This window comes from Epinephelus lanceolatus, chromosome 5 (assembly GCF_041903045.1).
Source record: "Epinephelus lanceolatus isolate andai-2023 chromosome 5, ASM4190304v1, whole genome shotgun sequence".
Classification (NCBI taxonomy): Eukaryota; Metazoa; Chordata; class Actinopteri; order Perciformes; family Serranidae; genus Epinephelus; species Epinephelus lanceolatus.
Genome location: NC_135738.1, coordinates 16003657 through 16019720, shown reverse-complemented (window position 1 = coordinate 16019720; position 16064 = coordinate 16003657). Strand labels below are relative to the sequence as shown.

The window sequence follows — 16064 nt, the reverse complement described above, 5'->3', positions numbered from 1 at the left end:
CAATTAAGGGTGGGCGATACAGATAAAATCTTTTATGATGCCTTGTGTGATTTTATATTGAGATATTGATAAACATCTACTGGAAATTCAATTAGAGAGGCGGTTAATACTCAAAGGGCGTTTACCAGGCAGGGAGGGTCTAATGAAAAGATGTTATTGTTGCACTGTGGTGCTTCAACGCTGTGTATGTGTATCCCAACATGATATCAGATGCGTAAGGACAAAGGCAAAAACAAGAGAAAACTTGTTTGTTTATGCCTTTTATTTAATTATTAACTTGTTTATAAAACAGTGATGGGTCCTCCCTTTGTGTAAGCAGGCCTATCCCAAACATCTTAGTAAAATGAAGCCTTCCATGTTGATTATATTTACCAGCTACATCAAAAGCCCTTTTTAGATAGGAATTGTGCAAATTTGCAGGAAAGCCCAATCAGTCTTTTTTCAGCATGGGCAGTATAAAAACAAAATTGGGGAGGGCGGAAAATTGCCACCTACTTACTTTTGTTTATACAGAATGCACCTTTTTCAGGGCAATGGGGGGCGTGAGCAAGTAACAAAATGTGTAGCTCAGCGTGTGACGTAAACAGTGACGTGGGAGGGAAGCCGCGGCTAGTCAGGTGGTGATTCTCTCATAAGTCGCCCCGTTCTTCACCGTCCCCGTCATCTGATGGTTAATGGCCTCTTCGTTTGCAAGGGAAAGGAGGGCGTGCAAATCCTTGTCTCCCCAGTTGCTCATCTTTACAGTGTCTGTCAGGTTTGCGTTTCCCTCTTGCCACTAGCTGCTCGCTAATTTCTGCTATCAGCTGTTTCCTGTTTATCCACCGCCAGTGATCGTAAATGGTGTTACAGGTTACCAGTCAGTTAACAAGACTGGTGCACGGAACAGGAAGTCTTGACTTGGATATCTGTGATCCAGATAGCCACTGGCTACACTGGAACCTCCAAAATATTGGTTGTTGCCCCCAGAGCCAAAATTGTTGTCAGACTGATAGCCCGTGGTTGCTGAGGTTGTCACATTGATGCAAAGATCTGTAATGTTTGATGATCTATAGCACTGCCTGAAATGTCCAAATACCACCACAGATATTAAAGAAATAGTTAGGATACAAACTGTATGTAAAATGCCATGCAGTTGACACATTCCTATCATCTCATGGTATGTGCAGGGTTGTCATGTCGCTGGAACCTCATTCCAATTGTGCATATTTCACCCAGACGCAGACACAATCTCTGCTCTGATACTCAGACTTGTATTTCATCCCGATCCCACAGACGGACAATTTTCATTCCACTCTTTTGCTTTTTTTCTCCTGACTAAACCGAATCCTTGGCACATGTCACTTCCTCAGCAGTTTCGCAGTCAGATAGTAAAAAGCAGGAGCTTCTTGTCTGATGTGCACTTTGTTTCATCTCCATGCAGACGGGCGCATCAGGGTTAAACAGATTTCATGTAGGATGTCTGCGTTGCGTGGTGTGTGTGCAGAGTGTGTCATGTGCCACTTTGTGGATAAGTGTGGGGAAAACTCAAAGGTGGTTTGATGTGTCAGTGAAGAGGCTCATTAGCAGCAAGAAGAGCTTCATAAGAATGTCAGGCAAGCTAAGCATTGTTCGACTTTACCTTAATGGGCTGCTGTTAATTTACAAGAAACAGCAAGAGGACTTTTAGCTTTGCTCCTGAAAAAAATAATCTCCAGGTGACTGATACTGTATCTCGCCACAGATTATTAGCGAGGTAGGTACATAAATAGTCTTATTATTAGCTAAACATACTTATCACAGGGTCAAATAGCCCAGTAATTCCTAATTAATCAGTGTAATTTGCATGATTTGAAAGTAAAGCAGTAAAAACCGTGTGGGCAGAAATATGAGTTTAAATTGCTTTTTGGGCTTTGAATTAGATGCCCATTATGTTAATTGCTTGAGCAGCAACATTGCGCGTGTTATCATTGAGAGGCAGCCTACAACGTGCTATTTTTATCCGTGGTCATGTTCCCACATGAATTAAAGATTCAAGCCTTTTTAATAATTTATTGTCATTGAAGAAGATGTTTTGCTTGGCTTCCCACGGTCTGGACACACCGGCTTTGAAGCACCCACCTGTGCATCTGTGTGCGCACGCCGGACCAACTCTCGTCAAAGCTGTCATCAGAGGAGCGGGCTGCGCCGATGATTCATTCACAAAAGAGCCTCATTTAATTACTCCCAAATCAGGTCACATGGATACCCAGGAGGAACGGCTGCTTTGGAGCGGCAGCAGGCGATCAGATCTGAGCCACGCGTCACATCACAAACCACTCTCCGATCCCCACGGCTCTCCTTTCACGTGAGCGGGATTTCAATCTTCAGTACTCACACCACAGAGATTTCCGCCCACCTGGTGTGTCAGAGCTGGCCTAATAAACCTGTTTATGTATTAAACACTGTTGGGACACTTGATATTCCTGACAGACATTGCCATAGACAAGTAATCACAGCAATAACAGCTTTTTATTAAATCTCCAGCTATGTTAGATGCTCTCTTGTTTGTTGTCAAGGTTACCATAAGCTCACACGAGTGTTGGGATACAGACGTCTCTACCACTGATCTCCTATTTCTCTGTCCCAAACCTAAGATGTGTCTATTAGATTTAATAACACTCATCTCATATTTGTGATATGCGAAATATCAGCTTCGCAAATGATGAGCATCTTCTTCCACCTAAGCTGCCGCCAAGAGCTTCCCTGACAATGGCAGTGATTGGCAGTCACAGTCGTCTTGAAATGTCGCTGTTAGGAGTGGAAATGAAAAATACGCTCCATGTTTTACCTACTTTAAAAGTCATTCAGATGGGATGCGTGTCAGGGTGTTGAACCAGATGCAGTGGAATATTGAATTGATCCAGCTCCTGTGCTCTGCTGAGTGACGGACGGCGGTATTTATCCCAGGACAAGAAATCAATACAAATACAGTTTGTGGGCACTGATCGTGATTTCATATTCCACACTGGCAGTGTCCTGATCAGTTCTGTTTTTGTTGCTCATTTTGTGTGTGTGTGTGTGTGTGTGTGTGTGTGCTGTGCATATGTGTGGCAAGACAGACCGGAGAACAAGTCTCTGTGGCTGTGTGCGCATTAGGCAGGGACGTGTGAGGGTACACCGGTTTACAGCTCGGCCATATACCTGCATTACACACTTGGCTGAAGGTTATAGCTCCAGGTTTAAGGTGGGCTCAAATATCAGTTTGTCAGAAATGCAATTGAAGAAACCTCAAAATACACCCATCACGGTGAGGACAAATCGCTTCTCCATGCCCAGCGATGTGAGGCCCATTAACTGAGAGAATGAACACGATTGAGGGCCTGTTTCTACCCGAGCAGGCAAAGGGCAGACCGGATGATAAACGACTGCTGGACAGTAGGAAAGGACAGCGGGGAAGTAAAAAAGGACATGGGAAGGAGACAGAATCAGTGGTCATCCCATGAAATACAGACACAATTGCTACTTTCATTTTCCGTATAAATGTTAAAGGAACTGTGTGTAAGATTTAAGGAGGTTAAATGGCATCTAGTGGTGAGGACTGCAGATTGCAACCAGCTGAAACATCTCCCAGGTAGGGTTCCTCTAGAGTTCTTTGTTTAGGAGATTTTTACTGGGAGCTGAATAATCCACAGAGATCTCTTACTTTCCAAAATAAATGGACCAGGTGATTAAAACCAATAAAGACACTGAATAAAGCAGTTTCATGTCACAAGTCAGTGATTCTCTGATGCTGTTTGGTGCATCCCAGACAGGCTGGTTGCCCTGCACCTGCTAATGTGTGCTCATCTTTTATCTCTGATAACTTAAAGTGTGCGCTTTTTTTCTTATTTAGACTTCAAATAGGTTTTTACCGTGAGCTGAATTATCCACAGTGGTCTCCTCCTCTTCGAAACAAACAGACCCAGTGATTTAAACCAGTTAAACCCCCGAATAAAGCAGTTTCACATTACAAGTCAGTGTTTCTGTGGTGCACGTTGGAAACAGGCAGCTAGCCTAGCACCTGCTAATGTGTGCTCGCCTTTCTTCTCTGATAACTTAAGATCCAAAGGTTCAGGAGGTTTTTGCCAGCAGCCAAATTATCCGCAGAGGTCTCTTTCTCATGAAAACAAACTGTCCCAGTAATTTAAACTCGTAAAAACACTTAGTAAAGCAGTTTCATGTTAAAAAACATCTGTGTTTTTCATCACAGATTGGCTGCTAACTATGGTGGTCGATGAAAAAACGCAAATGGCCTCTTCATCTTCATAGACAAAGACCTGCTCCCTATGTAGATATAAGTAGGTCATTCTAAGCAGTGTTAGGCTCATTACTCTAAAAAAAAGTAATGTATTACTCATTACTCATTGCTCTTTTCAAAAGTATTAGTACTTATTACTTCCTGCTAAAAGTAAATCATTACAGTACTCGTGATATAACTTTTACACCACATAAAATTCGTGATTGCGTATTTCAGATATCAGATCTCTGTGTGAATGTCAGGGTTAACTGTAGCTAAGGCTAGATAGCATTTTTTTAACCTGGGGGTTTTCTGTTGCTTGTGACCAGTATTTTCCCAGGGCTCTGCCTGAAAGACGGAGAGTCACCCGTGGAGCAAAGTTTTACATTTTCCACATATCCAGCCACAAGCTTCATTACTTCTTCGTTGATATAGCTGCCCACAAGTAAAATCGAGGTGTTTCAGAGCGGAGGTTCGAGGACATGTTTTTCGCAGTGAGAAGAGTTTTAGTCTGACTACCTGCAGCAACAGTGTTCTTGTCATCTTTCCTCCTGACAAAATCAAAGCAACGGGAATATTTCCAACTGGCTTGCTGCTTTGTGACGTGCCTACGCAGCGCAACGATTACAAAAATAAGTCTGCTGATGTGATGTTGTTTTTTAAGTCAGTAGTGATGTGATAATAAAAGTAATGTTGTAATGAGATATTTGGTTTTGGGGTAACTGTAATATTATCACTGAAATTTTAGCAGTGTTTAGTTACAGTACTCGTTACTGGAAAAAGTAATATTACTGTAACGTGTTTTGCATTTTGCAACACTGATTCTAAGGTTGCAAAAACACAAGAATTCTTATTTTCGGGGGATTTTACAACAAAGAAAACATACTTATTATATTTTATTCCATTTCTGCAATATATCTGCCTACATCCTACACACTGAACCTTTAAACAATAAATATTATTGAGTAAGTTTCTTATATTGTAACTTGGGTCATAACTTCCACGTAAAAAGTCTAGCAGGGACAGGCAAAGAGGTAAATTACACATCCAGTACTGCTTCACCTTGTCAGAAAGTAAATGGATTTACTAAATGTATCTATAATGTGCAAATCTTGCCCTCAGGTCACGATGGAAATGCAGTCTCAGGTAAATTCACCCTGTCACAATGTAAAACTCGGGGCCATAAAACACCTCGGGAGAGCTTTTATCAGTCTTAATGCACTCTTCAAAGAGCATCCTTCACTCTGCATGTCCCATCGAGAGGTGCTGCTTGACCGCAGGCAGAGGCTACTGTATCAGTCTCGCTGCCCAGATGATGAGAAAGACCATTTGGGTGACCGATGAGCATCTTAACCTTAAGGGGTTAGCAAGTGCAACATCACAGAGTGATGGTCAACCAGACCTGAACCCTGAGTACGCTTCTTCACGTGTACCAATATTGGATACTGTCAGCACATTCTCGGTCTAATATTTGTCTTTCCATGCAGCGAGGACATTGTATTCCACCCTTGATGGTTTTACATTTTCTATCCCTGCTGACTATAGACAACTGGACAGGCAGTTCTTCTTGCTCTCAAGCACTTCATAGCTTTCAGTCCTCAATGTACAATTTCAGAAGACTGCCAGTGACTCACATTTCCTTCACAGTCCATTGTACCGCAAGCAAACATAGCACCCCTGTTCATCAAATGCAATATTATATCCCCACTCCCTAGTCTCCCAACAAGACCCTTTGATGTCAAATTGACACTTTAGTGAACAGCACTTCATGGATTTGATATTGCCTGGCAACTGCAGAAAACCCACTCCTTGTAGCTTCTTCAGGATGACGAGCGGATGGTAGCATGGACGGTTTGGTTGGCGGAGACGAAGAGGGAGGATGGAGGATGGTGAATGGTGGATGGTATTAACCATAATGGTGCTGTATGATGCATGCGTGTGTGTTTGGCTTGCCTCCAGGCAGTGGAGCAAAATTAAAGCCCAGAAAATCGGATTATGGAGTCCCTGGGGGTGGGATGCCCAGTAGCCAGCTGATGAGCGCTCATCTACTCTTAGCTGTATTCTGCCCAGCGAGCCCCACTGTTGGCTTGGAGGCCAATTTGTTAACAATTATTGCTCGTTAGTGAAGCTTCCTGCCAGCGAACAGGGGTTCCACGGCGGAGACAATAGCCAAGGTCTATTGTCTTGCAATTATCTCAGTTTGAAGGAAGGCGGTGGTTGATGTATTGTCTCTGAAGTCTCTGGCTTTGCTGATTGCCAATTTGCTGTGAGGACTCCTGTTATCAATGACACCTGTAGTGACTACTGAGTTATAAATATGCAATGAATTGTGTCTCCTCTTATATTAAGCCAGTCTGTGTCAATTTATATTTCACTCTCAAGATAGCTGGGCGCTGAAACGTTGAGGTTCATTAAGTGTATTTACTACTGAAGTACTGTACATTGGACTGTGGTGACGCAGAAAGACATGTTGCAATGTTGGCAGATTATCTTTTCACACAATTAATTGAATGTTTGGTCCATAAGATGTTAGAAAAAAATGCCCATCACAATTTCTGAAGGCTTAAGATGTTGTCATCAGCATGCTTGTTTTGTCCAACCATCATTTCAAGACTAAAGTTATTGGGTTTCTTATCAGGGTGCTTTCACACCTGCCCGGTTTGGTTCGGTTCAATCCAACTCAGGTTCATTTGCCTCCTTAGTGCTGCTCATTCGGGCAGGTGTGAACACAGCAGTCGCACTGGGGTGCACACCAAAACAACCAGACCAAGACCTTCTTGAAGAGGTGGTCTCAGTCCGGTTATAAAACTCTGGTGCGGTTCGTTTGTGGTGAGAATGTGTTCCGACCTCAGTCCGAACCAACTGCAGTCACATTACGGATTGTTTGGGTTAAACGAGCATGAGCATGTTACAGTCAAGCAAGCGAACTCTAGGTCTGAAAAAAAATAGAATAGTTGCATGCTATTTTTCTGTTGATTGACTAATTGATTAATTGACTACTCATCAGCTCTAATTATAGGAATGAGAAAACAAATGAGAAACCCTACACAGGGCTATAACTGTTTTGATTACTGGTTGATCTGTTGATTCGTTTTCTCAGTAAATTTGTTTAGAAAAATGGTGAAAATGAGAAAAGTGACGTCTTAAATCGCTGACTGACAGTCTAAATCACATTAGACAACATACATTGAGATATATAAGACATTCTTTAGATAGTGATATAAAATTAGAAACATTTTTCTTGCTAAGTACATTTGTTTAACTGTGCTCAGCTGCAGTTGACTGTAACTGACTGATTCAGGCAACCCCTTGGTTCTGCCCTGTGTGGAGAATGATGAGGGAGAGGCTTGTTTATCTTTTTATGCCACAGTTTATTGTCTGAATATGAACAGAACATGCACTGGTCAGCTTGCAGCTCACACAGCATGCTCCAGAGCGTCTCTTATTAAATGGCAACGTTTCAAATCTGCCAATGTTCTAACAAAAACAATAATATGACAATGTGTACCTGAATATTATGTACTGGTGCAGTCAAAGCTGGCTCCCTAAAGGCAGCATGATGCAAAAGAACAACAGGTTATTTAGCACACAGGCTATAGCTACTGTAGAGAATGAATTGTGCCGTTACTTTAACATTTTGGGACTTAAAAGGCACAGCAACCCACTCTTCTCATAAATCACAGTGAACATAATGTTCATACAGTGGACATACAGACATAAATACACTATTTGTACACAGTGTTGCTCTTGGAAACTCATTTCAGGCGTGTCTCTTAATAACTGGCAAGGTTTCAAAACTGCCAGTGGCATTTATCTACTACCTCAAAGAGAGGACGCCCTTGAGCCAACAAATCTAGACAGAAACATCAAAATGTGGCAAGTGGAATCACATACTATACAAACTGTGTTACGTTTTCTACATAAAAGGAATCTGTCTTGGTGTGTCGGTGCATAACCGTAAAAACAGTTCAAAATTCAAGAGACATAATATAGAATAAAAACATAAGTTTTTAAAGTGCAAGAGTTGTTCAATTTGTGCAAAATATTGATGAGGGGATTATGGAAGCAGAGAAAAGCAGCAACTCCTCACATTTAAGAAGCTGGAAACCAGTGAATGTCAGTTATGTTTGCTTGTAAATTGCCCTGAGCAATTAATTGATTATCAAAATTGTCGGTCATTAAATTTCAGGGTATCAACTCATTAATTAATTAGCAAATGATATCAGTACTAAACTCATTGCCGTTATGTGCTGCAGTAATATTTACCCCTTGATCTCCCCTTAAGCAACCCCTTTCCTTATTTCCATCAGAAATAAACAGTACAGCAACACATTAAACACTCAGATGATGATAGGTTACCCATAAGCCTTAGAGAGTGTTGTCTCGGCACAGTCAGCCCTGCCCAGGCTCCTCACCGGAGCTGCTCACACAAAGGAGCTTATTGTATAACTGTGCCTCAGTTTTAATGAACCGGCGCTCCTGCTCTCACACACTCCTCCTTCTCCGTCAGTCCCCTCCCCTGCTCCCACCTCCCTCATGAATATCACAGTGCTCTCCCTCATTATTCATGAGCTGGTACCAGCATAGTCATGTGCGCCGACACTGAGGGGGAAAAAGGGGGAGTGTCTCAGTGAGCGAGACTCACAACTCCGGCGTGCGAGTGTGTGCATGCGTGTGTGTGTTTGAGTCTGTGAAATAGAGGAGAGCGGGGAGAGCAGAGAGGAGACACACCGGCTGATGCTGCTACTTGTGCCACTGCCGAAGCTGCTGCCACACTGTTCTGTTCATATCTGAACCCTCATCTGTTAGACTCAGCTGGAGCTCTCTGTCCCTTTGAGCCTGGGCTTGTCTCTGACGTTTCTGTGTGAATGGGATGCCTGAGAGAGATGCTTGCTTAAGGAGTGACTGATGAGAACCAGCGCTCCGGTGTGGAGGGTGACCCCCTGTGTCCGTGCCACCACCACTACTCGGGGAGAATTGGACGCCTGGCGTTTCCACGACGACTATAATGGGCTGCAATCTGTGCACTTTACAGAAGCGAGAGGAACACTACAAGCTGCTGTATGAGATTGCACAGGTGAGCAGAGGCACGGCCGACTCTGGCATTGATTGTGTGTGTGTGTTGTTGAATGTGATTCATTGTGTGTGCTGTGCTGAGAGCAGCTCTGGGCTGCTGCTGCTGCTGCTGCTGCTGCTTGTTTTTGGAAAGAGGTTTTCTTATATTTTCATAATTTAGGCATTGATACACAGAATGAAAGTGAGGCAGCATTGCAGAGAGAGGCTTCTTACTCACCAGCAGATGTGTTTTGAGTAATGAGCACTTGCTTAGAGAGCCCATTCAGTCTGCGGGATGAATATTTCTTATAAAATAGTAGCAACTAAGTTCATGAAGAATGTTTCACATGATGTCCTGATTTGAGAGTCCTTGGAAAATGTTCGGAATGTGTCATTGAACATAATTTCATTAAAAGTTTTCTTTGCCACTTCTGTTGTCACTGTGAGACAGCTCAGTGCTGTGACAGCAGATTTATTTAACTTTCTGAAGGACACTTGGGCTTAATGGTCTTTATCTCAGCACACAAACACAAGATATGTTCATGCACCGAATTATTATGTGTTTTTCAGAAGAATTCATGCTCCTGCTGATTGATTCTGGAGTTAACAGCCAGATAGCCAGAGGACAGTGTCTGAGGTTGTGCGTAAGCAGAGCAGATAAACAAGCATCCACCTAACCACCTCCACTTTCCAGTCTCTCCTCAAGCTCTCTTCCTGTGACAGGATAATAACTGTGAAGCTCAGTGTCTCCTGGAAGTGAACTAGTGCTCATCCCCCCCTTCCAGTAGTGCCTGCCTTCACGCCACTGTGATCACAGCCTCATTAGCTGTTTTATACAACCATCCTGTGCATTAATTAGACGTGAAATGTGTCTCTTTACCCTCGTGAAAAGACGGGATGAGAAGAACTGGGGGGAGGTAAACTAGCTCAGGTTAACCGCAGCCTGTAGCTTTTTACCTCGTGTGCAACTTGACACGCTGCCAAAGTCTGGTGACGGACAACGTCGGTCAGATTCGGAACTGCATGAATGATCGGAGAAAACTGTGCCACAAGCTTCTAGATCAGCAGTAAAGGAGGTAGCATTCGCTAATGGTCTGTTTAATATTAGCAGACAGACAGAACTGTCCAGGGACCATGAAGGATGATAGGAAGCCACTGGAGTGCCCGCCTCTTCTAGGGGAGACCATAAAAATAGTGCTGTCTCGGTGCTTTATCTCGGCTTTCGCGCCTCTCTCCGCACCAGTTGTTAAGAAATAGCACCGACTCCTTTTCTCGTGGTTTAGCAAAGGGGATCAGTATCCGCCAAGTGGGCCAGTCTCCAGGGCACACTCACTGTTGACAGGAGGCTCTCTGGCATGTCTGTCCACCCACTGATATACTGAGCTGGTTCAGGCGGGAGCTGCAACATCAGCACCTACTTTCTGATCACCACTGTGGGAGGGAAGGATATAGAGCATGGAAGATAAAGACTGGGTTGGGAATAGAGAGTAAGCCATTAAAGATGCAGTTGTTAGAGTAAATCCTAGAGAGCAGAAAAGGGTGAAAGGGAAATTAAGGAAACGAGCAAACAGGTGAAACCTTATTAAAGCAGAGAGAGAGGGGGAAAAGAGGAAGGAAGACAAGTTATCAAGAAGGTTTTCTGGTTTGAAACACTGTTTTATCAATAAAAAACACCACATACATCACAGACAACTGCCTCTTCTCACAGTCTTGCATGCACATATTTGTGTACACGCTCACACATGTCCGCAGAGATGACAAAACAAGCAATACACCCTCGGCAACAGCGCGGCAAATATATAAAAACAGCAACACAACTGGCAGACATGAAGAGGGAGGGAAGACAGACGGGGAGGAGAGTCTCCTCCAGGTAGCTGAGCTCTCCCTGCAGCTGCAGAAGTGTGTCACCGTGTCTTTGTGGTCAGGAGAAGTGTGTTGTGACAGCAGGAGGCTGCGCTCACACCGCCAGCATCCTAATCCTCTTTCTTACATATCGTCTCATCTGTCCGGCTTGCTCAGCTCTCACCCTTGCCTCATGTTTTTTTATTTTTTTTCTATTATTCTCACTCCTCCCTGCTCAGTCTTTTTATCCAGTCTGCTTTTCAGGAACACACACACACACACACCTCAACATATACACACCCTCGCCACTCCACTCTTGTGATTATGCAGTCGGTGAATGTGTGTATGCAAATGAGGTAGAAGTGGTTTGCTGGTGTCACAGCGTGACTGACCGGCCTTGCAGCAGGTTGATTCGAGGAGCAGGAGTCAATCACAGCGGTTGGTTAGCCACCTTCCTCCCCTTCCCTTCACACCCAGAAACAATTTTGACACTCTCCGCGTCTGCCTGACCCCACGAGCTATGGGAGATTTATGACTAGCTGGCTCCCTCACTCTCTCCCCATTCCCCCCTTTCTCTCTGTTCTCACGGCTGCGAGTGTTCTGCATGGAAATGCGCTCACCTTTCTCAGCTGGCCTGCAAAGCTATCTCACAGGGCTGACATTTTTTATTTACTGTATCAGCTTTCTTGCCTGGACAAGAGGACACAGGAATCTTCCTGTAGCCTTGCTCTTTTTTCCACTTGCCAAACTCCCACATTCTTATTTTTATACCTACTGCTGATCATTCCCTGTGCATCGCTCTTTTTCTGTCTCTTTCTCTTTTTTGATTCCTGTGATCTCTCATCTTCTTTGATTACATTTGTTACGACCTTTGCTCCAGCCTGCTCTCTGCAGGGTTCCACTCCAGTTAACCTTCCAATGATTGGACTGTGAAGTAGGAAGTTTTTTTTCTCATTTTTGTTCAACAAGGATGAAACCTTGTTGAACCGATTGACCCCGAGGTTCAGCGGTGCTCATGCTACGGTCAACCAGACTCTTACAGCTTACATTCTGCACCAGACTGCTGCTCGGGCCATTTTTGCAGACAATAACATACTGTAGTTGATTTACTCTGTGATCTGGCAGAGCTTTGTAATTCCCATTGTGTCCGTGAGCTCCCCTCGTGAGTGTCACACATTGTCTGTGCACTGCTGAAACCCAGTGATGTGTGGCTTTTCGGGGGCTAATTAGCAGGATGGCAGATGTTGATGAGATGAGCAACGCAGTATAGCTCAGAGTTACGTGGCTAGGATGAGATTTCTGCCGTGTGCAAGTGTGCTGATGCATTAATGGTCTGCACTGTCTTTTGACAAAAGCCTTTTGCAAATAGGGCTGCAATCAAAACAAAAGACTCCTAAGTGTCAACAGTTAGCGCTGATGTTGAGCCACTGCTAGGTTACAGTAGCAGCTTGCGAGCCGCTCTTAATGCTGCTGGATGATGAATTGAGCACAGACTCTACATTTCATTATCCTGTTTTGTAATTTTCCAATGAGCTTGCCTTTCATTTTTGTTCCTAAAAGTTTTGAAAGCAGCATAGCCAGTTTTATAAGTTTTATGAGACGGGAACAGAATAACTCTCCACTGCATTTGAGAAATAAATGGAAAGCAGCTTCCCAGCTCAATGAGGCACAGCAGTCCCTGATAACTTGCTGATGCATATGAATGAGAATGAGGCGCACACACACACACACACACACACACACACACACACACTCATGCACACACACGTCGACAGGAAACAAAAACACAGTCTTAGTGAATATTCTAACTATAAAACCAGAAAGCCGTGTTTATGAATTTTAGAGTGTGACAGCGCTCAGGAGGGTGCTGTAATGGAATCTCAGAGTTTGGCAATGTCATGTCGAGCGGTGTCACCAGGTCGACAGGAGGGGACAGACAGATAGACATGAAATGAAGCAGATCTGGAGTTCGTTTGTTCCTGGGGTGAAGGCCGATTCCCAGGGGTTTGGTCCAGCAGCGGGGTGGATGTGCTGTTTTGTGTGGTAGCTCCACATGTGAAACCTGTGGACCGGAGAAGGTCTAAGGAGGACACAGCTGACTTACTGCAGCTTCTGCGACACCACCGGCCATGTGTGTAATGGATATGCATTCAATAAAAGGTTGAGCAGCTATCACAAGAGCCAGGCATTGTGAGAAAAGGGTTGGCGAGCTTCACCAGGCTGCATGGATCATCACATACAGAAAGCCAGCGCCAGAGCCTACATCTGTGTTATCTGTGTAAGCAAGGGCATTAGTTTGCATTTAGTGTGTTGAATTGTAAAGAGGAGCAGACTAATCTTGGGTGCCTAGAGCTTCAAAAGCAAAAGTGCATTTTCTGCTTGGACAGTGTTCGTTGACTTACAGTTGGAGCGCTCCCAAAGCTTAAAAGTTCAGGGTACTGACTGATACTAATTATGGTGTTCCTCAGGGAGGCATTCTGGGCCCCATTCTCTTTTCTTTATTCATACTCCATCTTTTTCTTTTCTACTTTACATTGATTTAATCTTGTTTTGTGTGGCACTTTGACTTGTAACTTTGCATTAATGTTGCTGTACAAAAATGTTATTGTTATCACACACACACACAGTGACAGGGCTAACTGTTAGCATCACATGGCTAAGTTATGTTATGGTTATCAACAGGAAATGATCTAGCTGAGCTGTTTTGGTATCAGTGTTAGTGGGTTGGGATTTGACAGATTGGGTTTAATGGCTCAGTGTTGGGTGTAAGCACTGCTGCTATTGCTAATCGGGCAAACTTGGCGGAAGGAGAGCATCTCTGGAGACAGCAGCAACAGAAAGTTTGCTGATCCGGTGGGAAGTCTAGTCAGCCTGATATCAGACCCCTGGCACAAAAAAGATTGAATTCAAGTATCATTTGACTGGGGACAGTTCAGAAAGGTTGTGGCAAATCAACTATAACTTTAAGAAAATGGATCAACTTCGGGCATGAGAGTCCTGTGTGACAAGTAGTCTGGGCTTTTAAGAGGTGCAGTCCCAAGCTGTTTTATTCATTGTAGATCTTTCTTACAATTCACTGAAAGAACAAAGTAGGCATGCCTTAATGCATGATCCAAATCTTTGGCAAAACTTTCCATCTTCAGCTTGTAGGTTGTTAGCTCAGTGGTTGTTGAGATAGGGATTTTGAAAGCGGAAGGTGCCAGTGGCAGGTTTATAGCCACAGTCTACATCCGGAGAGACAGACTAACCTTTTACAGACCCAGACAATGAATCAGCTAATTGACAAAATAATCAGCAAACCAATAAATAATGAAAAACAACTGTTAGTTTCAGGGCCGTACATTGAAGGAAAATACTTCTGGAAGCAGCAGCAGTCCTCCCACTTTACTTCAATGGGTATACATACCGCCTGTGATGGCTTTGATGGTACATTAAGGCTGTTGAACCCTGCTCTCACCCCCACCACATCTTCAGCTCTATCTCCAGACAGTTAGCTACAAATGTTCTCATCCATCTTCTTGTCCCATTATGTTTTTTTGAAGGATGTCCCTCAACCATTAAAATTGATAGGAGTGAGGAAAGAGGGGGTGGAGGGGAAAAGAACGTGCTGCTTGATTGATCTCGTGTCCACCCAGGAAAGATTAGCCTGAAATATAATCTGGGCTTTCAGTGCTGCTTTTTGCTTTTTCAATTCCCAAGCAATATTTTTGGAGCTATCATTAGGTACGTGGACAGACAGATGGACAGACGCACACACACACACAAATCCTTCTCATGCCTTGCTAATATAAAGAACCATATTTCTGTCAGCCCCACTCCCCATCATCGGTTCCAGTGCTCTTTCTGTGCTTCATCCTACAGAAGCCAGATCTGTCAGCCAACCATGTTTGATTACAACACAAATGGATGTCTGTGAGCTCTGCCGCTGTCTGTCTGGGGGTTCCCAGCAGCTGAAATTGAGATCTAAATATGCTGAGATGATCTTTTTCTACTCAGGCTGTTTACAGAGGAGCAGTATTTACATCCTCGCTTCATATAGCTCCCCTCTCTAGCGTCTAATGCTATTCTTATCAGGTTGAAGACGCTGCAGAGAGTGTTGCATAACCACAACCTCACACTGACAGGAGATTTCACAAGTCTTATTTTGTGTGAATCACACATTCAATTGCTTTTCTGCTACTGTATAAAGGATAACAAGTAGTTAGTTTCTAAATACGATGCTGCTTTAGATGACAGAAATTTAAAAAAAGAAGAAGCTAAAATCTAGATAGGAATGTCTGTTTTGGTTAATTTTGCTTTTGATAGACCAACACCCATTAACTGCTAACTAACTGATTTTTGCCTTTATTTGATAGGACACATAAAGTGTGAAGAAGGGAGAGAGATGAGGGATGACATGAAGCAAAGGGACGTGGGTTGAAATGCACTGCACACCACTGTTTTTGGGTGGGAGCTAATGTTAGCTTGCAGCAGCAGACTGATCAATGGCAAAGCTGGGGAAATATAGTGGCCACCCTCTGGTCTCCCCCAATGTTAGTAAGCAGCTTTATTTTGAGCCACAAGCCCACTTTAGCATCGTTAACGTTAACCATGTTACTACCACTAGCCATGCTGACACTACTAACAGTGCAAGTAGAGCTAACGGTGACGGTTGACAATGCTAAAGGGCAGTGTTGCCAACTCTTTTCCAATGAAAGCCCTAGCTGCGGGTCGCCAGATGACATCATGCCCTCATTTGCATATTGGTGATGTCATTGCCCATTCATACTGTAAGCATTTTACAACGGTACAACTAACTTAGATTGAAAGAAGAATCCGCAACAAGATATTTCAATGCAATGAGAGCTTTGTAGCCAATCCAAAGTGTAAGACCGTCAATATAACCATAGAAACCTACTACAACTGAACTCACACAGTGTGACGAGTGGTGTGT

General features: G+C 43.6%; 1 protein-coding gene across 2 annotated transcripts in view; it reads left to right on the top strand.

Moving 5' to 3' along the window:
- LOC117262804 (PDZ domain-containing RING finger protein 4) overlaps window positions 1-16064 on the top strand; it is a 197343-nt gene that overhangs the window by 108366 nt on the left and 72913 nt on the right. The window contains exon 1 of one of the 2 annotated variants that reach the window (XM_033635953.2): window positions 8879-9311. The exons of the other annotated variant lie outside the window; for it this stretch is intronic. Within the exon in view, the coding sequence (XP_033491844.2) occupies window positions 9243-9311 (69 nt within the window). The 5' untranslated portion in view covers window positions 8879-9242. Of the gene's footprint in view, window positions 1-8878; window positions 9312-16064 lie in introns of those variants that run through there. 2 annotated transcript variants of the gene reach the window in all.